This window comes from Felis catus, chromosome B2, assembly GCF_018350175.1.
Source record: "Felis catus isolate Fca126 chromosome B2, F.catus_Fca126_mat1.0, whole genome shotgun sequence".
Classification (NCBI taxonomy): Eukaryota; Metazoa; Chordata; class Mammalia; order Carnivora; family Felidae; genus Felis; species Felis catus.
Genome location: NC_058372.1, coordinates 74,964,435 through 74,990,909, shown reverse-complemented (window position 1 = coordinate 74,990,909; position 26,475 = coordinate 74,964,435). Strand labels below are relative to the sequence as shown.

Sequence of the window (26,475 nt, the reverse complement as noted above, 5' to 3'; positions counted from 1 at the left end):
AAACCACTTTTGATTAGTGCCAGCATGAGAAACCATCTCTAAACCAACCTTGAATTCTTTTTCTCCTCAGTCTGCTGGTTATGGGGAGCTCCCCAGAGGGATTGGAGGGAGAAATGCAGTGCAGAAGAGTCAGTGTGCTGGGAATATGAGCCATCTGTCTGTACAGCCTGCACGGGTATTCAGAGTTGACTTGAGGCTGACCTCTTCCATACCACTCTCATTTGATGATAGAGTGTTCTTGCGCTTGCCCAGCTTATGGGTCTGTAAATTAGATAACAATTGAGGTCTTATGATCACTTGATATTCTATGGTTAGAATCTCAGCCTCTATAAGCAAGCCAAGAACAGTTTTTCCAAAGGAGATTAGTTACTGTCTGAAGAAGACATGGCGCTGCTCCAAAGCACCAGAGGCTTCCACTGTATTTTCCTATTGGAGTGTGCCAGATGCATTCTGCAGCATTTGGATCTGCCGCAGACACTTTGAGTGCTTTTAGGTTTGTGGGAACAAAGGCCCATGTGGCTCTAGTTTGGAGCAGTTGCAGAACCTTCCCCTGATCTGGATCCTACTTATATCTGACACCATCCCTGATACTCATTTTAGAGCTGAGCACACACATATTGTGTATGTTACCTCCAAAACTAAAAAAGCTCAGCAAAACTTTTGCCTACATTTTAGTTATAGGGGATGCGTGAAGCAATTTGTCTTTGACATGGAGGGGACCTCTGGACCCTAAGAAACTTTGCTGATGTGGCAGGTCTCTGAACTTTCATAAATTCTGTCTCCCACCCCATGACATACATGTGACTTATCAAGGCATCCAGCATTACTGAAATTCTTGCCCACCGGGTACAGTCAGCCTGATATCGTTAGCGTGATAACCCATGGGATCATGACAGCTAGAGAGGTTGATATCCTTGAAATAAGACAGCAAGTGTATGATATCATCCCTGCCAGATGGAAGCAAACTACTTCTGATGGGCTCTGTTTATTGAGATAGAGATAAAAGAGTTTGCTGGTTTGATAGCTGCCCATCAGGTGTCAAGAGTGATGCTGATTTTATGCTGGTAAGGAGGATACATCTGGGAGTCTGCAAGTCGGGGTCATCACCTGATCAGATTCACAGTAACCTATTGTAAATCTCTATCCACAACCCGTTTCACAGACCAGATGGGCAGGTTAACTGAGGAAATGATGGAATTGCTACCCCTGTGTCTTTCAAGAGGTCAGGAAACCAGTGTGGGGACTCTGCTAGTTTCATAGTGTTTCTATTAGAAATATATATTCAGGAAACTGGGGAAATAACCACAGATAGTGTAATATATCCACTGGATGCACTTTTCTTTTATCACCTAATCCCCAAAAAACTTCAACTCAAATTGGTAGAATGAATAGTGACATTTTGGGTCCACAGGGAGTAGCATCAGCTTAGCGTCAGTGTTCCTGAAAAGTCTGGGTATGTCCCCTTCCCCTGGGTATAGTCACCCTGGTAAGGGTCCCTTTTGCAGAAGAGTAAGAAAAAGTGCTCTTGGCTGTGTTTCGAGGACATTTCTCAAGAATATTTGGAAAGCTTATTAAAATTCAGCTTGCTAAACCTCAACCCAGACTTTCTAATTCAGTAGGTCTGGGGTAGGGCCTGAGAATTTGCATTCCTAGTAAGGTCCTGAGTGGTGCTCTTGCTCCTGGTCATGGACTTCAGTTTGGGAATCACTATTTTAGAGCTACTTCCAGATACTCAGGCTAGTTTTTGAATCACTGTTTTGTGGCATGTTCACCCAAATTGACAAATTATCAATTATATCCAAAATCTAATTAAATACACTTTTCTTCCTGGTCAGAACCTTTAGAATCTATACCAGCTGTCTACATTTTTATCAATGAGGGTTTCCAGATTCACAGGGAAAAATTCAAGATGCCCACTTACTTAAATTTGTATTCAGATCAACATAAATAATTTTTTTTATGAGAGAGAATGTGCATTTGCATGCATGTGGGGGAGGGGCAGATGGAGAGGGAAAGAGAGAGAGAGAGAGAGAGAGAGAATGAGTGAGCGAGCCCACCCCGAACAGGCTCCATGCCCAGGGCAGAGCCCCGTGTGGGGCTCGACCCTACGACTGTGAGATCATGACCCCAGCCAAAATCAAGAGTCAGACACCAAACCAACTGAGCCACCCAGAAGCCCCATGAATAATTATTTTAGTATTAGTAAGTCCCATGCAATATTTGAGACATACTTTTACTAAAAAGTTATCTATTTACAATTTAAGTTTAAGTCAGTGTCTTGTATTTTATCTGGCAACCCTACTGCCAACAGAAATTTGTAAGAACTTGCACTTCTTTTAGCCTGTATATTTTTTTCCTCCTGGGTCAGACTTTGTACTTGTCTCCCTAGGGCATGCTGGCTTCTAAATCTCATTCTAGGTATTTAGGCAGTTGGCAAAGGGAAAGGGGTATGAAGTAGATGGATTGACATGAGAAAATTTTTCATTCCCTCATGAAAGGTGGCTTGATTACAGGATCTCCAATCAGGGCAGGAACAGCCTCTTCAGACAGAGAAGGAAAAGCTTCTTCTAGCAAGAGTAGCTCACTTTGGTTTGAATCTATCCAAGCACTCTCCTTTCCAATTTTCCTTCTCAATAGACATCCTAACTTTCACAAAGGAGACCGTGGTGAGGCTGGGAATTTAACTTAACGACATATGTTGTAATTCAGCAACCTACAAGATTAGACTCTGACTTTGAGTGATGACAGGCCTGTGTCTGCCAGAGATAAGATTATTTGAGGGCACTTTCGGAGTATCACTGTCTGACTGGTGCCTTGAGCCAGTAATTTAAAATCCTGTGTTGTCATTGTTCTTTGGAGTCAGGAGCAACCATTCACTCTATATTCTGTTTGCCTTATTCCCATCATGGTGGTCTGTCTCAGCAGCGGCTTGGTCTGGTAAGCTTCATTTTAGCTGCTCTTTTGAGAAAAACAGAGGTGATGATTTCAGTAATTATTTTACTCCTGCATGGCACAGACTGTGAGAATCAATTTTTTGATAGTTGTGGGCGGTCATCACTGCCTTCGGATCCATCCGGTTACACATCTAAGCCCGGATTCCTATCTTTGACATTTTTGAGGGCCTGATTTCTACAACCACTTCAAATACCAAATACAACGTACTTACTCAAGAAACAGAAACCACTCGGCATACTCTAAATTTAGAAAAGGATCTAATGTAGGGAGGTGGGTGCTTAAGTAATTATCAGAAGCCTTTAGGACCTGGTCCAGGCTCAGCCTCCTGAATGACTTCCGGAACAATAAATTCTCACACACCAGGGAAGCTACTATTTCTGAAGTACACGGAAAATAAGAAGCTGCTGCCACCGCCTCAGCTGCCTTGCAGCCTGAGGAAGCTAGAGAACGGACACCTGAGGCTACCTTCCAGGAAGTAGGGAGTCACATCAAGTAGGAGTAACCACTACTCAAAATCTGGGAAGCTGGAGGGTGGGCAGTGGAATGCTGCCGAAAGATAATGTATCTCACACTTCTAGGAACTTTCTTGTGACAGAAATAGCTAAAAATGTGCAGGAAAATGGTTTCTGCTTCCGTTTTACCTTCCAGATCTCTCACAGGTCTGTCTAATTTACAGAACTGATTTTGCATCTAGCTTCCTGGCTTCTCATGAGTCTAGAAAGAAAGAGAATGGAGGTTGGGTAAGGCAATCAGACACACTGGTCTTAGAGATGTTGCCTTATTGGGGAAAGATACCTGCCCTTAATATGTAATGCAACACTGTGTTACCTTTATTTCAGGTGAGAGTGTTTCTCAGTAAACCAAATAACAGATCTTCCTTCCCTTTTTTGGGGCTTATTTTACTCTTCTTACCACTCATAAATTTGAGTTTTTGTTGAAGTCCATTTCTAGCCAGTTTTTTTGTGTGTATATTTTTCATTGAAAACCCTATGGTTTCCTATGGAGATACGAATCTCAAATCTGTTGTTTAAGCCCTTACCTTTCTTCTAAGCTTCAGTTTTGCAGGCCTTATTTGTAGATATTGAAATTTAAATACTGTGTTTTTAAAATTCAGCAAACTCTAAAAAATGAACTCTTGAATTTGCCCTTCCTAATCTCCTTATTTCTGTTGATATATAAGTCCTTTAAAACTAAAACCTGCTATCTTTGAGTTGCTCGTCTTAACGCCTTAGCCAGTCAGAAATGAAGTTCTGCTGATTTATACTTGTGCCCTCTCACTAGTGTGTGTCCTTGTTTGTTTCCTACTTCTGCTTCAAGAACATTGGACTTACTGCCTTTACAATTTTCTTAGCAATTAAACATGCGAAGCCAGGGGCGCCTGGGTGGCTCAGTTGGTTAAGTGTCACTCTTGATTTCGGCTCAGGTCGTGATCTCACGGTTCATGAGATTGAGCCCTGCATTGGGCTCCGTGCTAATAGTGCGGAGCCTGCTTGGGATTCTCTCCCTCTCGCTTTGCCCCTCCTCTGTACCCCACCCCCAAAAGTAAACAAACTTTAAAACCATGTGAAGCCATGTGATTCTCCTTGATTGTCTTCAACATCTACTTAAATGCAGCTATTTTACTTTATTTTGACTTCAGAAAGAAGACTGTAGTAAGAATGCATTTTCTCTTTATGTTAAAATAATAACCATGCAATATATATATTTTTATTTCATCTAATTTGAAAAAGTCTGTTGGCTAACATTAGAAAAGGTGAGTTGTATCTTCATATTAAAGACCTGACTTCAAAAGATGTAGAGGTGTGCATTCTTGCCTCATCATATTCTGGTATTGAGTGGCCTTCATTCAACGTTGCTGTCAAATTGCTCATGTGAAAGTAACATTTTAGAAGATATGTATACTTGCTATCCTGAGTGTTTTGAGACAGGTATGGTTTTTTTTGTTTGTTTACTAAGTAGTGCTGGGAGTTAGGTTTATAAATGCACTATGGGTTAGTTTTAATTAAAGACTTCACGAAAAATTCTCTGCATCTAATGTTGGAATCAATAGTGGTGCTGCAAATCTTTGCAAACATTTTATCACTATGATGAAACTCTGATGTGTGAGCAAGAAGATGCTTTCCTTCTGATGAATGCTCATTAGTAATAGTCCACATGCACAGCCTCAGTGTACTTCACAGGATGAGATTCCTTTTCATCTGGTTCTTTTCATTAGGACAGTTGTTCTATGAAAATTAATACTAATATGACAAGGGAATTTATCAACACATTATAAAGATTACGTTACAAAGGCCAGATTTGAAATTTACTACTGAAAATCAACATATGTTATCTTTAGTATGAAATAAAGACAGAGGCTCCTTTCTGGATGACCCATCCCTTCTGTTAAGGGTATTAATTCCTCGGGGTGCCTGGGTGTCTCAGTCGGTTAAGCGTCTGACTTCAGCTCAGGTCATGATCTCGCAGTTCATGGGTTTGAGCTCCACATCAAGCTCTGTGCTGACAGCTCAGAGCCTGGAGCCTGCTTCAGATTCTGTCTGTCTGTCTGTCTGTCTGTCTGTCTGTCTCCATCTCTCACACACAAAAAAAAGCATTTAAAAAATTTTTTAAAAGAATATTAATTTCTCAGGGCGCCTGGGTGGCTCAGTCAGTTAAGCGTCCAACATAGGCTCAGGTCATGATCTCACAGTTCATGGGTTCGGGCCCCGCGTCGGGCTCTGTGCTGACAGCTCAGAGCCTGGAGCCTGCTTCAGATTCTGCGTCTCCCTCTCTCTCTCTGCCCCTTCCCCACTCATGTTCTGTCTCTCTCTGTCTCAAAAATAAATAAATATTAAAAAAATTAAGAGTATTAATTTCTCTTGGCCATACCCTAGTCTGAGGGGACAAGGGAATCTCACAGCTTCACTTCTCAGTACATGTTGCTTTACTGTGTCATTACCACTGTTACAGAAACAATTATGAAATTATAACCTAAAGCCATAATAATTTCATATCTTTTGTTACCGTATCCTAAATTACCATGAAAGCTAAGAACAATTTAAAAAGTATCCGGAGGAGACAAGTTGCTCAAAATTCTGATGCATTAGTTCTAAAAATAGAGATTATTCAGTTGATTCCTCTTTTTGTGTTATTGCTGAAGATCTGATGCAAAGAAATAAAGTTAGATTACTAAAGAAAAGTAATTTAGACATTTGGAAAAAATTATTTATGTGAAGATTATTTAAAAAGAAAGAAAGAAAATTATGTTTTACCAGAATAAATCACTTTTTTCAAAAGTTTAAGTTAAAAAATACTTGCTCCCTTATAGCGCCATGATTCCATCTGTAGCATTAGACAACAGAAATGGGTGGATAAAGATTATATTTGGCTAGTTTTTAAAATTGAAGCACAACTGACACACAATGTTATATTCATTCAGATGTACAACATTTTGATTTGACGATTCTGTATGTCATCACTCAGTGCTCACCGTAAGGGCAGTACCTATCTGTCAGGATACAGCGTTATTACAGTATTATAGAAGGGAAGGGAAGCAGTGTTATTACAGTGTTATTGACTGCATTCCCTATGCTGTACTTTTCATCTCTGTGACTGACTTATTTTATAATTGGAAGTTTAGACCTCTTAATTCTCTTCATCTATTCCAACCACGAGTTTGTTCTCTGAATTTAAGAGTCTGTTTATTTTTTGTTTTGCTTTTTAAATTCTACATATAAGTGAAATCATATGGTATTTGTCTTTCTCTGTTTGACTTGCTTCACTTAGTGTAATACCTTTGGGTTAGATTTGGCCATTTTTTAAAAGCCTCACTTCCGTCTCAAATCTCAAGTGGAAAACAGTATGTGTTTGTTTTCTTGATCTTTTTCTTCCCTTGAATGCTACAGCGGAGGTCTGTGTTAAATGTAAAATTACCCAGACTGTCAACAGAAGGTAATGAGTAGCTACCCTCAATAATTAGTTCTTTGTGTAATTATATATTATTAAACCTTTCTTGAGAAAATTAAAAATACTTTTAAGGTAGTAAAATTACATGCTGAATGAAATTAAGAACTTTAAAATATGAGAGACTATAAAAATAGCATGAGTTTAACAATGTGAAAATACAACATAATGAAGAATAGTGAATTATCTTCAGTTATGATCTAGAGTTGTCTGGAAGCTAGGGCAGGGTCTACTGTGTCTCCATCTGCAATGTCAGTAATTATTGACGGAATGAACTGATGAATGACTGGCTGCAAAAAAAAAAATACTGATAAAGTAACGGTTTCCTTCCAAAGATGTATGGAGAAAATACACTCACATACTGTAAGTACAATGGAGCTATAGTACCTTACTGATTGTGAATTCCAGTCTTGGGAATGCAAGAGAGAGCAGCAAACGGATCCTCCTCTGTTTTTCTGTCTAGGAAGTTGAAGGTTAAGAAAAAGGATACAATTATGTATTAGAAAGTCATGATGAGTTTGGTAAACCAAATGGTTTTCACAAAACTCCACTACTTTGTAACTAAGAGACACATTATAATGTTTGAAAAAAATCACTTATGGACAACAAAAGTATCAATTTATAAGGAGTGTAGACAATTTAAAGAATTCTTTAATTTGGATAGGTTTATTGCTTTATGATGAGCTAGCAAGAAAATAAGAATGCTGTAGAACACAATCATAACTTTTGAGATCATCAGCAAGTATTTGATAAAGCAGGGTACTGGGACATACGGATCACGAGTTTCACTTGTGACATTTCATATGTTCTTCTACTTTAATTGTGCTTTTACTGTTTAAATGCCTTCGTTTGAGACACCTAGAACATAACACTGCTCTTAAACTTTGCAGGTCTCCTTGGTTAGGTGCTTTAGTACCTCATGTGGGTTTTAAGGCCTGGTGTTTTGATCCAAACATTCATTTAGGTGATTCGAAAATTGTGGGTTTATTTATTTTTATTTTATTTTTTAATATTTATTTATTGATTTATTTTTGAGAGACAGCACAAGCAGGGAAGGGGCAGAGAGAGATACAGAATGTGAAGCAGGCTCCGGGCTCTGAGCTGTCAGCACAGAGCCCAATGCGGGGCTCGAACCCACTAACTATGAGATCATGACCTGAGATAAAGTCAGACGCTTAACCAACTGAGCCACCCAGGCACCCCATGTTTACTTATTTATTTTGAGAGAGAGAGTAGAGAGCACAAGCAGGAGAGGGGCAGAGAGAAGGAGAGACGGAATCCCAGGCAGGCTCTGCGCCGATAGCCTGATGCTCACAAACCATGAGATCATGACCTGAGCCGAGATCAAGAGTCCAATGCTTAACCAACTGTGCCATCCAAGCACCCCTAGGTTTTAATTAATAGTATTAACATAAACTTAGAAGAAAATTGAATACAGTAGCCTTTTCAAAATGCTTGTCTATCTCTTCCAGAAAAGTTTTTTGAAATGAAGAAAGGACAATGTAAAGATGCCCTAGAAATTTACAAACGATTTCTAACTAGAATGACGCGAGTATCTGAATTTCTCAAGGTTGCAGAGGTAAGTAATATTAAGCTTTGTTGGAAAAACATTCCAACAAAGAATATTAATTTTGTTAATATTAATTTATGTATCTGGAGTCAATAGTAGGGTTTATAATATGTCAAAACATTCTGTCCCAGAGCCCCAGTGTGTTAGGATTGGAAGTGAACTCAGAGGTCATGTCCTCCAGCTTCTCATCCACAACTGTATTCTGCACTCCTGCATCCCAGTTAATGATCATTCAGTGTTCAAATACAGGTGTCCTGGACACTGAGCAGATTCTCAGCTCTGCAAGGTGGTTCATCTCCCCTTCTAATTAATGGCGATGTTTGATTGTAAGGAAGGGCTTCCTTTTTACTGATCCCTGTGGGGAAAAGCCCTTAGGAAAGTCTGTGTATTGTTGTTAGTGTGTAGAAGTCATAAATATGACCTTCTTACTTTGTCAATGACTTAAACACAATGAAAAAATTAAACAGAAAATTTCATTACTTTTATGAAGTTTATACATTGTTTCTTAAGGATATCTCTTTGTTCTTAATCATAATAACTGTGTAACCATACAGTTGGTGTTCCTGAGGTTACCTGTAAGTTAGTGTTTTATGAAATCTAGTTATTGATGAATACTGATATTGGAAGATATGACATTGTTACTATAGTCCTTTGGCAGGATGACCAGTTGGTTCTTCTCTTACATGTCAGTGAACGAATTGTTAGCACTAACTGGAGTGCTGTGTAAAGGGGGGTTCTGAAGCATATGATGCCATGGATATTGGACATTCATGCCATGTTTTTGCTGTTTTTGCCATTTTCAGAATATAACACCAGAACAAGCGTTTTATACACACAATTCCAATGCACTCTAGTCCGTGCATTATCTATCTTTCAAATTTCATCTATTCACAAGGAATAATAATTGTCACATTCATATTAGGAGACTAAAATAATGTTATAAAGTGCTACCTCTTGACCTTTGATCCAAATAGTTTGTAATCAGAATAAAAGTCTTTTTTTGTATATAATATGGGAAGCAGTAAAGAAGAGTGTATAGGAATTACATATGCATTAAAGCATATTCATGTGTACTTCTCATGGGTTTATTGATGTTGGTTGTCTTTAAGGAGGGATAGAATTGCTTGAAACTTTCACTTTTGCTGCCACACAAGTTTTATTTTTTGTATTTGATAAGATTTTCCTGTGGTTTAGCCTTAGTTATCAAAATAATCTAGTAAAATTTTCCCTTTTTTTCTGTGAAAAGATCAGTAATGCCTAAGCATCAGAGCAGAACATCCTTTCATTGTTTCATTAATTCTTGGTGCACATGCTAGTCAGTTTTCCTATCTCTTACTGTATACGTTAAGGTAAGGAGCTGGGCATGTGACAGCCTGGGGTATATGTTTCTCTAATCGCTAAGGCTGGGTTCAAGGTCTTCATGAGAAAGGGGGTATTTATTGATTCATTCTGGATTTTTTTAATGTTAATGTTTGTTTGTTTTGAGAGAGAGAGTGTGTGTGAGTGAGCAGGGGAGGGGCAGAGAGATAGAATCCCAAGCTGAGTGTGAAGATAGAATCCACACTGAGTATGAAGCCTGGCGCAAGGCTCAGTCTCATGGCCATGATATCATGACTTGAGCCAAAATCGCACATTTTACTGACTGAGCCAACCAGGTGCCCCATTCTGTTTTTAGATGTAAAACTTTATTTTATGTCTCTTGATAACCTCATGTTAGCCTGGGCCCATGTCAGGCTGTCGAAAAGAAAATATATAGAAATTCAATGTCATTCTGAGAGTTTTTCTTCAAATAACTGAATACAGTATTCTACTTTTATTTGAACGTTATGACCAGGACTTTGTTATAGAATGATACTAATTTACAAAATTATTTTTCATAGAATAAATGCTAACCCACAATGGGCTAACAGTAACCATTTGTGTTTTCTTTATTTAAGTTACATTGTTCATAATTTAGACATTAATTGTTTGAATACCAGTGTTGAGTGGTTTGGTTATGATTGGTAAATACAGAAATTTCTTAACACATGTACAAAGCTTCCCTCTCTACCAGACGGCTCTTGTGTGGTGTGCGTATGTGTGGACTCATACCAAATAGTTACCTTGTAGTTAGTGCCATTTTCCTGAAGAATGTACAGAAGACTTGCAGAATGTCATTTTTAAAATACAACTGTGTATATTGGCTATTTGGCAAATGTTAATGAATTGTCTGCCATACTAAAAGAAATATAGACTTGTCAAACAACTAGTATGGAAATATTCAAATATCCCAGAAGAATTGCTTAAAGTGTAGAAAACTTCCCATGTTTTGAATTCTTACAATGAAGTCTCCTAAAGCAGAGAACTGAAACTTTGTAAAATGGTTGTTTTATAGGTAATAGGCGTTTTTGCTAAACACACTTCCTTTTTTAAAGAAGTAAGTTATTCTTAGTTTGCTATTCTAAGATAAATACCAAGTCGTAGGAGTTATATCTCCCAGAATATTTGCAGACAGAAAGTGATGAGATTTCTGTAATACAGCCACCCCTCAGCTCAAGCCTTCAATTACATTATGGTTCAGAAGTTCAGGTGAGTGAAAATAGCAGTGTCAAGGAAGAATTCCTAAATTATGTCTTTCTGTTCAAGAAAGTTGTGTTAACTATTTAAGAGAAACACATCACCTTTTGCCAAGAAGATCCCAATATTAAAGATCCATAATACTTTAATTTCAAACATGCTGACTTCATTCATATTAATATTTCAATGGATCACCTAAAGAGGTATTAAAATATAGAAATAAAAGGAATGAAGTTACCTTAGTTTATAATTTCCATAATTTGTAATATTTAAGTGAGTTTAGGGAAGCAGGAGTAGCTTCCCTAAAGTCAGAGTTCAGTCATTAGCAGGTAAAGTCTACACATCTGGGAGGAATCTGCAGCGTAAGTTGCTCTAGAGGGATGAGGGTCAGTGCTCTACCTCATTGGTCCTTCACACTGGGCAATTAATGCTCCCGTCACCTCCCCAGCAACCAATGTCTTGAGACATTTTTAGTTGTCGCAACTGGAGGTGGGGGAAGTCTACAGGCATCCGGTAGGTAGAGACCGAGGATGTTACCAGTATCCTACAGTGCACAAGACAAACCCCACCAAAGAATTATCATCCCAAGATGTGAATAGTGCCAAGGCTGAGAAACCCTGCTGTATATAGAGAGAAAGCAAAATAAATAACTTAGTTAAGCATTTGTCACACGGGTAGATTTTCCGACCTCCAGTTTGTCTTATTGTCTTTGTAGGAGCCGAACATTTACGCTTCATGTATTGGCTTCTGCATTTCCATCAACATCAAAGCAGTTCATTTCTCAAAGAGAGAGACTTAATTTAACCCACTTTGTTCCTTTGAGCCTAAATTTCATTATTTACATAAAATGAGAGAATTTAAGTTATGATTTGTATTTTTCTCCAAATTTATTTTGAATTGTTTTAAAATCTACAAAAGAGTTGATAGAGCATATAGTGAACACCTATATACTCTCTTCGTTGATTCACTTCATTAATATATTCCCATATTTTTGCTTTCTCTTGTTCTTTCTTTCTCTTTTTCTGCTCTTCCTCCCTCCCTTACCTCTCTCCCCAAGCTACCAACACTAAAAATTCACATATGCTTTTACCTAGTAATTCCATTTCTATAAATGCATCCTACAGATGTATCCACGCAGGTGCAAAATGGTGTGTGCAACATTATGTGTAAGGCAAGAGATTGGAAGCAACTTCAGTGTTTGTTAATACATGACTCGTATAAATAAATAATAGAAAAAGACGCTGTTGTAAAAATAAGGAAACTCTATGTGTTAATGTGGATATAGGTCTAAGATACATTGTTAAATGAAAAATATAAGCCCAGTGTATGTAATACACTATTGTATAGTAACATGGGAAGTGAATATGTATTTATATATTTCCTGTTTCCTTGGATATACATAAGGAAACTCTGGAAGGATACATAAGCAACAAACAAAATGGTTCTCTGTGGGAAGAGGGGTGGATACTATACTCTGAACAAGTTATTAAAATGAACATTCCCTGTCCAGAGGACTTACTGAGTATAATTAATTTAAATTTAGTATAAGAATTTTGTTTTAGGCTTTTAGTTGCCATTAGCCATGGAGGAAACCTTTACATTTTATATTTCAATTTCTTAAGTCTTTTTTTGGGTTCCAGTAAAATTCTGTGCATTTGTTATATCTACATTAACAAAATCATTGCTCTGTTATATTGAGTAGAAAACTACACAAAGCATATTTTCAAAGTGAGATTGGCAATTCTTTTATACCAGGATTGAGCCGTACTTGACTAATCCTGTGGGTAATCTGTTAAATGCAAAGAAATTAATTTTAAAAATTCCCATTAGTAACTTATTTTTTTTAATCTGCAGCAAGTTGGCATTGATAAAGGTGACATTCCTGACCTCACACAGGTAAGTCGTTCTCTGAATAAAAAGTATAGTATACTTTACTATACCCCTATAGTGGTACTTTACTAAACCACTATAGTGGTTTGCCATAAATTACCTAGGGCATAGTCTTGTAAGCATTTAATGCATTTTGAATTTAAGTCAGCCAACTTTCCTGGAAATTATTTTGGCTTGCTTATTTTTTCTAGCTATTGAATATATTTCTGGAGATAATGTGAAGATTTTCCTGCCCATTTAACACAGTTTCTTCTTTAAAGGCAACTGAATTTACTTATTGAGACTGTGTTTTCATTCTTCAACTTGATTCAAAATGAAACCTTGAATAATGTTTGAAAAATGCTTTATGAACAGTGACTATTGGTAGGCATGTAGTCAGAACATTAGGAATGTTTTTTCTGCTATTCTCCTAGTTTTTAACATTTCCCAGGTATGCACTGATTCTTGACTCCCCTGTGAAGTGGAAGAAATTCTGTAAAAAAACCTTTAAAAAAAAAAAAAGTGCTAGTGGTAGATAAGTGATTTTTCTAGGGACCATCTAGTAAGCAAAAGCAATAGTGGTGCCATCTTATCAATCTTTTTATGTGTCAAGAGGGCACACTGTAGGGTTCCTAATATGTAGAATCAAGACCATTCACGTGTGCAGAATTACTTTGTGACTTTTCTCATAATTGGCAGGAACTGTTTTTATTTAATCAACTCTTTACTCTGTTATGGTAAATTCTATCCCAAACATGTCCTTTAACTAGAGACAGTGAGATGATAAGAGAGAATATAGAGCTTCTTGCATACCAGCAATGAATGTATGAGTTTCCTGTCTTTGTAAATAAAAATTAATTGTAATAGAAGGAAATGTTCATAATGAAAAATACCCAGTTTTAATAATGTCAAAATGTATATAATAGACTATAATCCCTTGCAATGTTTTAGATTTAAAATAATATTAACCTTAAATTTTTATTAAAAATTAGAGAACCTCAAAGTAATAGTCTCTGTATTTATGTTATTAAAATACCAACTAAATACCAATAATCTTTCATAAGTAAAATTTTGAGAACAATTCAAACATGATCACATTGTACTTTTTGCCTTAAAAGTTGGGAGATCACTGCTTCTAGTAGACAGAATATTAATATATTTTTGCTATTATGAGAAGATAGTGTTCTTTGATCAGATATGTACCTGAATAAGATATTAGTATCATTTTGGATATGGTTTAGGTATTAAGTATGTAAAGTACCATTAAAAATGTTTTATTAGATATGGACGCATGAATTTAATAACGCTGTAATAAAAAGTGAAGACAATCAGTATGCTTTCATTTTAAATTATTTAATGATAATAAACATTTACATTGTAGTTTGGTAAAATAGCCCAGATAAATAATACATATTAACCTAAAAAATGTAGATATTAAAATGTTTTGCTCAATGAATAGCTTTTAGAGATAGTAAATCACCTTTATTTAAACTGTATAGACCGCTCTCACTGTGGAATAAAAGTAAAACTATCATATCAGGGAGGCTCTCAGTTAAGAAAATAGACCCTCATTTGTCTCAGTTCATACAGTGTTTAAAAGAGACAAAGTTTAAAAGAATGCTTAAATACCTTTTTGTTTTTAAAATTAGAAAATTGTAGGTATCATTGAAAGAAGGATTCACATACTTGGGTTTAATTTTTAATGTTACTATAGTATTCATTATCACTTACATAATCTCTTCTCAAAAAGTCCAGAGACATATTGTTTAACGTTGTACATTGTGTTACTCTAATTTGGAGAACAGATATCCAGTCCTTAAAGAAGGTTAAGTTGTGCCCTGGGTATTCTGTGGTAGAGATTCATTAGAATCTGGTATCATTCTTTCCTCTGCTATTTTAGTGTCCTTAAGAGCCACATAAACTTCCATATTAACATTTATTCTTAAATTACTTCTTCACACACACTTAAGCATTCTCTAGTTAATTTCTCCAGCATATACTTAAATCTCAATACAAGAGTATTGAGTGCTTCTGAAATTTCTTAGTAAGTAACCTAATTGTGATTTCTGCTAGGATTGTGACAGAGCTAAATATACTTCCTAATTCTTATTTAGAACCCCTTCCATAGGTCTACTGGAGGCTTCTAACTGATCTGGCAGTTTAGACCCACTATGATGGTATGGTCAGGCAGAGCTGGAATGTGAACTCTTCTAGGGTTAGTCCTTTAGACAGTGTTAGACCATGGTTAATCTGGAAATGGGTCAGAGATACCAGGTTGTGTGGACTCAGTTTAACACCTTTGAGATTAGGTTCTCTCTGCCAGCTCCTGTGTGGCCATTACAGCCACTGAATCTAGCTGTGGCAGTGAACCAAAATACCCAACATGGAAGAGGACTAAGGAGGAGCTGGAGGTCAGAAGGCTACCTACTGACTAGGAGTAAGAATAGGCTGCTTATAACTGGAAAGATGAGAATTCTTACAGCAAGGTGGAGCAGAGGAATTCAATGGACATCATTTTGGTTGGAAAATGCACAATAAATACCAGTGTGGTCATCTGCAGCCCTCTTTAAATAATTTTGCATATAATATCAGAACTGCATTTAAATGATTTATGAACATCAATGAACTTTTTTAACAAAACATTCAAAAGTGCCATATTGGGTGAGAAGAAGAATAATACAGTATCAGAACTGCTTCTTAGCACTTTCAAATGGTTTCTGAGATCTAATGATGAAAAATTTGAAGGATCTTTTGGTTGCTTTTTTTCCTGTTTGGTTTTAATGATACATTAGAATCTAAAGTATCTGAATTGTAGATGAATGCTTCCTTTTTGATCCTGGGCTCACAAGTCGGATTTAAATTTGTTCCAAGAAAAGGATTTTCAAAATATCATTTCCTGTTTGGGGTGTGTATATGTGTATGTGCATTCCAAATTTAAAATACCTCCGTTTATGAAAAACATCTTAGGTTTTCTTATTAGGAATTCTGGTTGATCTGAAAACTGCTGGTAAAGAAAAGTTAAAAAAAACAAAAACACAACTGTCCCACTGATGAATGGATAACTGTGATACATTGCTATTACCTGTTAGCCTTCACAGGCTGACTCTGGTCTTTGGGTTGGTGTTTTCCACCTGATTGGCCCGTTGACTTCAGCATTTTTAAAAATAAGGAACTAAAGATAACTGCTAATTGTAGTTTGTTATTTTAAGTTCCTTTTCCAACAGCAGAGGTATTCTCAAAGTTTTGTTCCTTGGAAATTTGAGACCGTTTTTGTTTATTTGTCTACTATATGCCAAGTTCTACTCCATGCCATAGATAGAGTTAAGGCAGCTGATACTGCTACATTTGTGAATATTGCTATCAAAATTGTTTTTTTCCTCCAAAAACCCTTGAGGAATTTATTTCTATTACACTTCACATGTCCTTATAAGAACTATAAATGATGAAGCATTTTTAAACCTGTAAGATAAAATGCTCCAAATTTAATTGTATCTGCAATTCATTACAAAATAACTCCCCTTAAAGACAAAAGTCAGTTTTGTAGTCTGCTCTTAGTAAAAAATTGTTTAACTATTATGATTTTTGTGACTGGTACTTTTTTTTAAACTTTTCATCCTTAAATTATGAAAAAACCTTGCAAAAAGAATGGAATTGCAAACTGTCCTCTGGTTTTTTGGTTTGTTTGTTTTTAAGAAACTAAGGAAGTTTATAGGTGAAAACACCACCTCTTTCTTTGTTATCCCATATTGTTCTGTTTTGTGACTGTAAGTAGCACTTGTCTTTTTAAACCGTTTTAGAATCACATTTTCTTTACTTTGCATTTAACATTTAGAAGACCTATGTCTTATAACCAGGGAGAGGTTCTGTGGCTTGATGTATTTTTTCCTTACTACAATCCCAGTGAAAAAAAATAGAAATATGAAAATTTTAAGTTCTATTCCCAGGCTTCCTAGGTTCCATTGTTATAGCAATTCTAATAATAAGTATTATGAAAATTAGCCTGATAATGTTGAAGTTATTGGGTGTTAATTTGCCTAAAAATTGTGAGGCTCTATTTTTTTTCCTTTTAATAAGGCAATGCATATTCTGTTTATTAAATGAACATGTCTTTATAGTATACTGTTTGTTCTATGGAGCAAAATTTTCCTTACATCTTAAATTTTTACCTTTTTTGAACTTAGAGATATGCTCTTATTTGCAATTTGTTGGAATTTGTTGAGTAAGTCTACTGTCACCTAAGTTATATTTTTAAATCATAATTTTTATAATTTTCTAAATTTATTACATCCCCTATAATCATTACTCTTTCTATTCTAGAGTCCATAATGTTTTATATAATGGTCACAGGTCTGACTCTTTCTACCCTACCTCCATCACTTTGATGAAGTTAATATTTTTGTTCACTTAGTAACTTATATTTATAAATTTACATGTTTGGCTCATTTAGTAATTTATATATATAATAATCATATAATTACATATATAATAACCACATAATTGTTAAGATGGCTCATGAATCTATTGGTGAAGTGAAAATGGTATTAGATATCTAGAACCTTTAAAATTAAAAAACTTTAATAAGAATTTTACTTTGTCATTATAGGTACAATGTAAAATGTACAGTTGTTTGAATTTCCTTGAATTCTGTGAGCTGTTTTAGCAGTTAGCATATTAAAAGTCTTCAAAATCAATTTCATATTAATTTGAAGGCTGTTAGAATTTAATGTATCTATAAATGTAGTTACATATTTCATTCGTGGAATGCTGTTCTTTGAATGCTTATGCTGCTGTTAAGGTCTAATTTAGGTTAAAATTATTTAAAGATGACATTAAATTTCTAATGTTTGAGGAATAGATGGAGTGGAATATATGTATGAACCTCATATTTCTCTTTCTAATATACAGTAAATGCCATCACTTTGTATTGCCTAAAATGTTATTATAAAAACAGTTCAGGTACCTTTTAATAAAAGAGTTAAATATATTAAATTTGGCAATACACAGTAGTTTAACATTATCATATTTGCTAAAGTATTTATTATGTATATAAATTAAGTAGCTCAGTAATAAGAAAATCTTAATTGTTGTTGACTATTAAAGTTGTATTCTTTTCTCCACAACTATCACTTACCCCCCCCCTTTACTTAATATAGTAGCAATTTTTCCTAACATGTCAGTCAGACAGAGATAAGTGAGAGTTTACTGTATTTTCAAACCTCTGTAAATTTGTGTTTGGGCACTTATATTTCTTACTTAGATACAAATACCTATTCTTTTTTCATGTGGTCTTATGGAAATATATGGTTAACTTGATTTCGTTTACTGCATATAAATAGTATCATAGAAAAGTCTATCCAATGTAATCTCTACACTGAAACCATGCTGTAGTACTATTTGTTATGCAGTGGGAGTAAGTATATGTATGATGGCCTGTCTGAGATTCCATGGAATTTAAATATTTAAGTACCAAAAGACTTGGAATGAAATCATCTCACATATGTATTGGGGTCCACGCACAGAACTCCACCATACAAAGTTACAGTGATGTTCCAGTGTATTTACTTTGAAAGAAAGCAATGCAGACATTTATTTTTACTTTCTTATTGTAGGCTCCCAGCAGTCTTATGGAGACCCTTGAACAGCATCTAAATACATTAGAAGGAAAGAAACCCGGAAACAAGTACGCATTAGTTGTATATTCTACATAAGATTAAAAATGCTACAGTCGTTCTTTATAAGAAAGAGATATATCATGGTACCATGTATACTACTACAGATTTAGAGTATGCTTTATTGTAATTCTTCTAGGTTCCCTCAAAAACCCCATTCATCCCATTAACTTGTGGCAATGTGACCCCATATATAGGCACTCTTTCTGCAGGCTCATGCAGCAAATTAGTAGGTTGTACATAGGTTGCCTGAACTTGCTGACGTATATACCTGCCCTTAGAGGGGATTCACAATATACCGAAAAAGAGTTGCTCATGTTTAAAAATTGAGGCTGTTGTTATTGGGCATATGAGTAAAGCAGTTTCACAGGTAGCCTTGAACATTCTTTTACACTGCCAACCCTGTTGTGAAAGAAAGCAAAGCCCTCAAGTATAGTTTTCTGCATTTTAGACTCTCCTTACTTGAACCATTCAGCATGGCATACCGCTGACATTTTGCTCAGACATCTTTTTCATACAAAGAATAGCAATCAGCAATAAGTCCAATTTTACTGGATTTTCATTATCTTTGTGTTTGGGCACATACATTTTTCACTATTTTTACTCATTGCGTGCAAAAATGTCCAAGTTCCATTTTTTTTTTTCTTCTCTCTAGCAAGTATCAAACTGGTCTATTCACAAGACCCTGTGCTTTTCAGTCTTTGTGACTTGCTCAAATTACAGTTCTGCTAGTCTTGGATACCGACCTTCCTTGTCTCCGTGTGTGTAAATCTTACCCATCCTGGGAAGGCTACCTCTTTAAGCCTTCCTTAATCATGCACTACTCTGTGTTGTGGCCATTTTATTCCCACATATGTGGTTTAAATAGATTTTCTGAATCTAAAGTTCAGGGACTGTTTTATACTTCATTATCTCCACCTATTCTCTCTACAGAGTCAGCTTGAAATCTGTCTTTGTTGGTCCCAGCTTTTTGTTTATTTCATTTAGATTGACAGCAGAAGTTAACAGAGATGACCTATGAAGTGATCATTGCAGGGCTGTATGCTGATGATGGATTTTGCCTATGATATAGTTATCAAAATGCAACCTCTTTCTGCTTTCTTCTCTCTCGGCATTTGCCCAGAATCTAGATTCATGTCTCAGTGTTACTTTTTGCTTGTTGTTTCATTAGCTAAGTGTCATTTCTATCATCCTTTCCAAGTTAGTATAAAGATCGTTGCATATTTTAAATTTTCAATGATAAACAGTAGTGTAGGAATCTCTCAGGCAGTTATGGCAGAGCTGTTGGGTATGATGCATGGCAGGACTTCTCAGGGGCTCTGTCAAGGTTATCACCACAGTACAAGGTCTGCCCCTGCTTCATCGTGGCCATGGATGATCAGAATTTTGTGGATAAATTGATGTCAACTAAAAGACATGAGAGTACATTAAGTGACATGGGAGTATGTTAGATGACCACTTCCAGTTATTGCTGGGGCCACCCAGTATTAGAGTATCTAAGAAGCCAAAGGAGTTGTATAGGATTCGAGCAAAAGGAGGCATGAAGCCTAAGAAATGTCCCTGCTCCTTTGATAGAAGGACCTCCAACTAAGGAAATGTGCACATCCCCCGGACTTAAAGCCTCTCCCTTGGGCAATGCCTGATACGTATTGGTGAAAAGTCAGCTGGTCTGTATTCTTACCCTCCTCAGGGTCCCCCACACCCTGCACAGAACCACACTTTCCCCTTGTTAAATCTGCCAATGCTGCAGTCAACAGAAAAGCAGCCTATAGGGTGAATTTTATTAGCCCCAACTTCAAGTCTAAATTCGCCCCCTTGTGGCTGCTGCAAACTATTTTTGGAAAACTTAGCTATGTACACATAGTCACATTTCTAAGAGCAGGGAAATAGAATTTCAGTGATCTTCTGTTTTGAATTACCTTTGGCTGAGCATAATGTTTCTCTCTCCTTTAAAAATCATTTTATGCTTGTCATATTTCTTTTCTGAATTGGCTGAGAGACTGAATATGAACTTGTCTTTTGCTTATTCCCTATTTTTAAAATAAATGAACTATAGTAGTTAACTGTTTTCTTCTTTGTATGTTTGTGCTTACCTGGGAACTTAAGTGAAGGGTGAGTACTACATTGAGTGGCTTTTTTGCATTTGGTTATTACTGAGAATGCAAAAAGCACTCTTAAGACTCCACATTTGGTATTTAGAACATTTATTTAAAACTGATTTCTGTCAATTTTACACATCTGTGTTTTTTCATCATACTTTTTTACTTGTCTCCCAAGGTGACTGGCATAAATGGTTTTGCTTTATTTTGGTCTTCTCAGATCAAGATTACCAGTCTCTCTTAGGTATATTACTCTTAGATTTTGGAAATAAAGGGTTTTTTTTTTTTTTATTTGATTAGTAAACAAAAGATTTTCCCATGGCATATGGCAGGAATGCCAAAAGACAGTATTATAGAGAAAATTAAAGTTGTTTGTCTTTCAATAGCAGTATAAAATTATTCTAATCTCTGAGTCAAGGAAATGCATACAATGCCACATTTTTAAATGTCTACCATAAAAATATGTATGTTCTTTATATTTAATGGCTTTTATCCACTGATACTTATTTTTGAAGTCTTATATAGGACTGTGTGATATATTTGTATATTTTATGTTTCTGTGATTCCATAGAGCAAAAGAGAAATTGATTTTATTTTATATGTGGGTTTACTAAGTGTTGAGGGTACAGGAAACCTGAGAAGAAGTCTGTTGTAATTAAAATTGTTTAGAAGACGTAGATAGGTTTTTCACATCTGTTTTTTTTTTTGTCTCTGTCTACCATCTATAACCAAAATTATGTAGAGATTATTATTGTGAATAAAACATAACAAAATGTCCTCATTTGATGGCTGACTATTAACATCTTGGAAGTAAACCTTGGCATTTTCTATGTTCATCATAAAAACCCATGGATTTGTCTGTAGCATTTCACAGAATTTAGGAAAGGACTATATGGGTCATTCATTCTTTTCTAAAGTTATAATCGTGCTTTATTCTCCCCAACACAGTTCACTATGTACTAGATTTCTCTCATTAAAATTATTAAAATGAATATTGGCTTTTAGCAAATGTCATTATATAAAAGATTGTAGCATTTTCTTTTATAAAGGACAAATGACCAATGGTAGGGTATTAAGTCAATCAAGAAACCGGTGAAAGGAAGCAGTTTGTATGTTGTGTGAGAGGAACACACGTGCTGGGCCCACGTGTGTTTTTGTCAAGACAGGCTGGAATGTGAAACGAGCGCGGGCTGGGGCATCAGACAGACTTGGACTGGAGTCTTAAATCCACCATTAAAGAATGGTGAGGCTTGGGCAAGTTATTTGCTTCGCTGAGCCTTGAAGCCCTGGGATTTTAATCAGTAATTAATGATGCTTTTTAAAGCTATGGCCCAATGGGAGCACACCTCTGTTTCTGACCTCTTGTATGAAATCATGGCAAAGGCTAAGTATGGTACATACAAAGAGACGTCACATTTCCTGACAGTTTAGTTTCACACAAAATAATTTTAAGACTCTTAGTTAATTTTTTAAAGGAGTACATGAATGTATTCTTATTTTAAAATTCAAATGATAGAGAAATATCAGTGCCTGCAAAGTGCCAGGTGTTGTGTAAAGTGCTGGGGATATAAAGCAATGAGATGGATTCCCTTCCTTCAGAGAATTTAGCATCTAGTGGAAAAGACATAACTAAACAGACAAATAAGGTACAGTGTGGTATGTGGGGTGATGGCTGGACAGAGACAGGAGCTTTTATTTATTTGCTTAATCCATGGAGTAACTAGAAGTGTCATTTAGTAATGGTGCTCATGGAGGAGCTTGGCAAACTGATTCTTTTGCCACTTATGGTATTTGTACTTAGGTTTGAGCATGATAATCTTTAAAGAGCAGGTATTTGCAAATAAAGTTGAATATCAAAGTTATTAATGTGACATATAATACATTTCTTTTGCTGCATTCAATAAAACAAAAATTCATGATACTGCACAAAATTTCAGTTATTAAATCTCTGCTAATTTTGTGTTGCTAGTGCTACTTGTGATATTTCCTCTGTAGATGAGTAGAAAGCCACCCTGCCATCCTGAACGACTCTGACACTAGGCTTCGTATTGAAATATATTTTTTTCTTCACTTTGTTTTATTATTAATTTATCTTCCACCGACTTGGGTTGGTAAACAGTAAACTGTTGAGGCAGCTGTTTCTGAAGCACTTTGATAGAGATCATGTATAATAGTGCTAGCAGTAATCTCACTAAAAAAATTTTTTACTGCTTTCTAATTTTCTCCTTTAGAAACAAGCATTGAGGTTACTGTACTTTTTCAAGCTCCCACCACTTTGAACACAATAATGGGAACACTTTCCATAGATAGTTTTCACTAACGCTGTGAACAAAACAAACTTCAGGAGTATACCATGTGGAAGTTGAGATACATTTCAGACACACGGCTCATAGGGATTTTTTAAAGTCTAGTGTTCCTTTTATGCATCACAATTGTGATTAAATGAATCACAGTGTACCTCAATGAGTTTTCTAACTTTTTAAAATAGTACACCAGAGGGTTTTTTTTTTTTTTAATTCTGTAAAGCACTATATTTCCCAAGTCTTGGCAACATTTTTAAAATTCCAGTTTTATTTTTGCTGGACACAGGCAATAATGATCAACTCAAGTTGCTAGAGATACACACAAAAAAACTTAAGTTTAAGAATCTCTAGTACTAGAAATTGAGTGGATGGAAAATATTGAAAGAGGATGTCATAATTGAATGAAAGAAAAATTATTTTTTAAAAAATAGTTTGTCCATTACTAAAACATCTGCATATAAACGAGTTAGTACTTGACCAAGCGTTACCAAACTTAATTGCTTCTACAGATTTATTCACGTATATTCAGGGTTTTTTTTGGTTGCCTTTTAGATCTGGTGCTCCCTCTCCATTAAGTAAGGTAAGTTTGCTCTTTCTTTTGTTTTGACCATTTTAGCAATTTTTGAGTGTACAGTTCACTGGTATTAACATTCACTTTGTTGTGCAACTGTCGCTGTCATCCCATTTCCAGAACTTTTTTCATCCAAACTGAAACTCTACACTTTCAACACTAATTCTACATCCTTCTCCTCAGCCCCAGGCAACCCCCATTCTACTTTCTGTCTCTGTGAATTTGACTATTCTAGGTACCTCAAATAAGTGGACTTATCCAGTGTCTCACCTTTTTTGACTGACTTATTTTCCTTAGCATAATATCTTGGGGAATTTATTTATGCTGTAGCATATGTCAGAATTTCCTTCCATTTTAAGTCTGAGTAACATTCCGCTCTATGTGTATACCACATTTTCTTCATCCATCCGTCAGCGGTCACTTGGGTTGCCTCCATTTTTTGGCTGTTGTATGTACATGTTCCTTTCATCAAAAACCAAAAAATAAAATCACCATGATCCAGAAATTCCAGTTTTGAATATATACATACTGAAAGAAGTGAAAGGAGAAAGTCAAACAGGTATCTGTCCTCATGGGTCCTCTATTAGGACTAGGTTTTTTTTTTTTTTTTTAAGTAGGATAAATTTTCATACTTCTATATTTCAACTGAAAATAAATGTAACATTTTACTAGTTACAAAGCACATGCATGCTCTGAATCACAGCCCTGTGAGATAAATAAAGCACATGATTTTATACGTGTTTGGTTTAAAAAGTCAATTGTAGTTGGGTGTCTTTCTGCAAGCATGCTTTTTAGGCAGTCTACTATAATAATTTTAATAATTCTTTCACCTCCCTCTTTTTTGGTATATTGGAGGACACAATTGGGATTATCAATGACAATAGTATTTTTCCCCTAGGTCGGTAGTTCACAGCTACCATTGTACTTTTCGGGAAAAAAATGTAATAAATGTACTCTTTCATCTATGACAGATTTCCATTATGTGATTGCTGTTATTACAGACATGAAGGATATCATTATGACTGCAGTGGTAGTTCCCATACACCCTGTACTGTGTCAGTACCGGGCTGGCTGCCTAAGATTCCCTCAGGCAGCTCAAACAAAAAGATCCCTGGTGATTGTGTTATACAACCAGGTTTAAAATCATTATGTCTATGTGAAAAGTCACAACGTATGACTGCAGAGTAGAGTGTGGTAAAAATTATGGCATCATTTGGGATGATGTCTCCACATTTTGGCCAAATGAAATTTAATTGGTATTTTCTTTTTGTAATAACAGGATTATTCTGGTTCTGTTTCCCTAGCTCTCTCATTTCTTCAGAGCTTATAGTTACAAGGCAGTTTTTAATGGGTCTTTGAAGACCTTCATTTCTGCATTTATGTTGGTAGAGTCATTGTCATCATTAAGTTCTCAGTGGTATTTTCATAAACATCACTTTCCAAACTTATTTGCATGTATTGGTTTAAAAAACACTAATTTCTTTTAGAGGAGTTGTCAGTATCCACAATGGATGACCTACAAATTAAATTTTGTTATTCCTTTATATTCCCTTGATAATATTTCATGTTCCATTTGAAAACTTTTAATTTTTGGTGCAGATAAAGGCTTGAGTTAACCTTTTCTGAGCAACAATATCCATACTCGTGTGTTTGTCTTTCTTGACTGCTGAATGCTTAGCACTTGTGTAGCTATTGAATTGTGACTTCTTGATTCATGGACAGATAGTATCAGACAAATACTGTTTAAGTCTAAAACCCCTAAACATTATCTCCTCAGTCCTTTTTCTAAAAATTTATTCTTATTAAAGCTTTCTTTTTAAAATTTTTTTTAAATGTTTATTTTTGAGAGACAGAGCATGCAAGCTAGAGAGGAGCAGAGAGAGAGGGGGGCAGATGATCTGAAGTGGGTTCTGTGCTGACAGCAGCAAGCCCGACATGGGGTTCAAACCCACAAACAATGAGACCATGACCTGAGTTGAAGTCAGACACTCAACTGACTGAGCGCCCTGCCCCCACTGCCCCTAAAGCTTTCTTTAAATTTGGTCTATTTGAAATTAGATATCCATTTACAGCAGTATCTGATAGCCCTTGGTTGGTCTTAGTCTTTGTGTGTTTTACTTGCTATTATATAACATTTCCACTTATAGAAGTAAGTATTGGTGGGCTGGTTTGAGATGTTCTATTATTTCCCTTGTAGATACATGGAGAATTAAATATAGCAAATAAAGAGAAATGGAATTAACAAAATTCTCAACAAAATTTTTTATTTTTGATATTAACTGACTATTAACTCTTTAAAAATCAGTCCAGGGAGGGGCACCTGGGTGGCTCAGTCAGTTGAGTGTCCAACCGTGGCTCGGATCATGATCTCACAGTTTGTGGGTTCGAGCCCGGCATCAGGCTCTGTGCTGACAGCTCAGAGCCTGGAGCCTGCTTCAGATTCTGTGTCTCCATCTCTCTGTGCCCGTCCCCTGCTCGCTCGCTCTCTCTCTCTCTCTGAACAATGAATAAACATTAAAAAACATTTAAAAAAAAAAATCAGTCCAGGGCACCTGGGTGGCTCAGTCAGTTGAATGTCTGACTTCAGTTCAGGTCATGATCTCACCATTCATGAGTTCGAGCCCTGCATCAGGCTCTGTGCTGACAGCTCAGAGCCTGGAGCCTGCCTTAGATTCTGTCTCTCCCTCTCTCTTTGCCCCTCCCCTGCTTGTTTTCTCTCTCTCTTCCTGCCTCCCTCTCAAAAATAAATAAAAAATATTTAATAAAAAAATAAGTCCAGTGCAGGTACCTGGGTGGTTCATTAGGTTGAACGTCTGACTCTGGATTTTGGCTCAGGTCCCAATCTAACAGTTGTGAGATGGAGCCCTCTGTCGGGCTCCACAGTGAGCATGGAGCCTACTTGGGATTCTTTCTCTCCTCTCTCTGTCCCTCCCCCACTTGC

The 26,475-nt window shown here is 36.1% G+C and overlaps 1 protein-coding gene across 20 annotated transcripts in view; it reads left to right on the top strand.

The window, feature by feature from the left end:
- The window catches only part of SNAP91 (synaptosome associated protein 91), a 146,068-nt gene that overhangs the window by 56,263 nt on the left and 63,330 nt on the right, over positions 1-26,475 (top strand). For 13 of the 20 annotated variants that reach the window (XM_045057799.1, XM_045057790.1, XM_045057797.1 and 10 more), the window contains exons 8-12: positions 8,370-8,476; positions 12,878-12,919; positions 18,502-18,572; positions 20,668-20,673; positions 23,516-23,543. In XM_045057799.1, coding sequence (XP_044913734.1) covers positions 8,370-8,476; positions 12,878-12,919; positions 18,502-18,572; positions 20,668-20,673; positions 23,516-23,543 — 254 coding nt within the window. The remainder of the gene's footprint in view (positions 1-8,369; positions 8,477-12,877; positions 12,920-18,501; positions 18,573-20,667; positions 20,674-23,515; positions 23,544-26,475) is intronic. The other 7 variants (XM_045057803.1, XM_045057800.1, XM_045057792.1 and 4 more) reach the window with 1 other exon arrangement.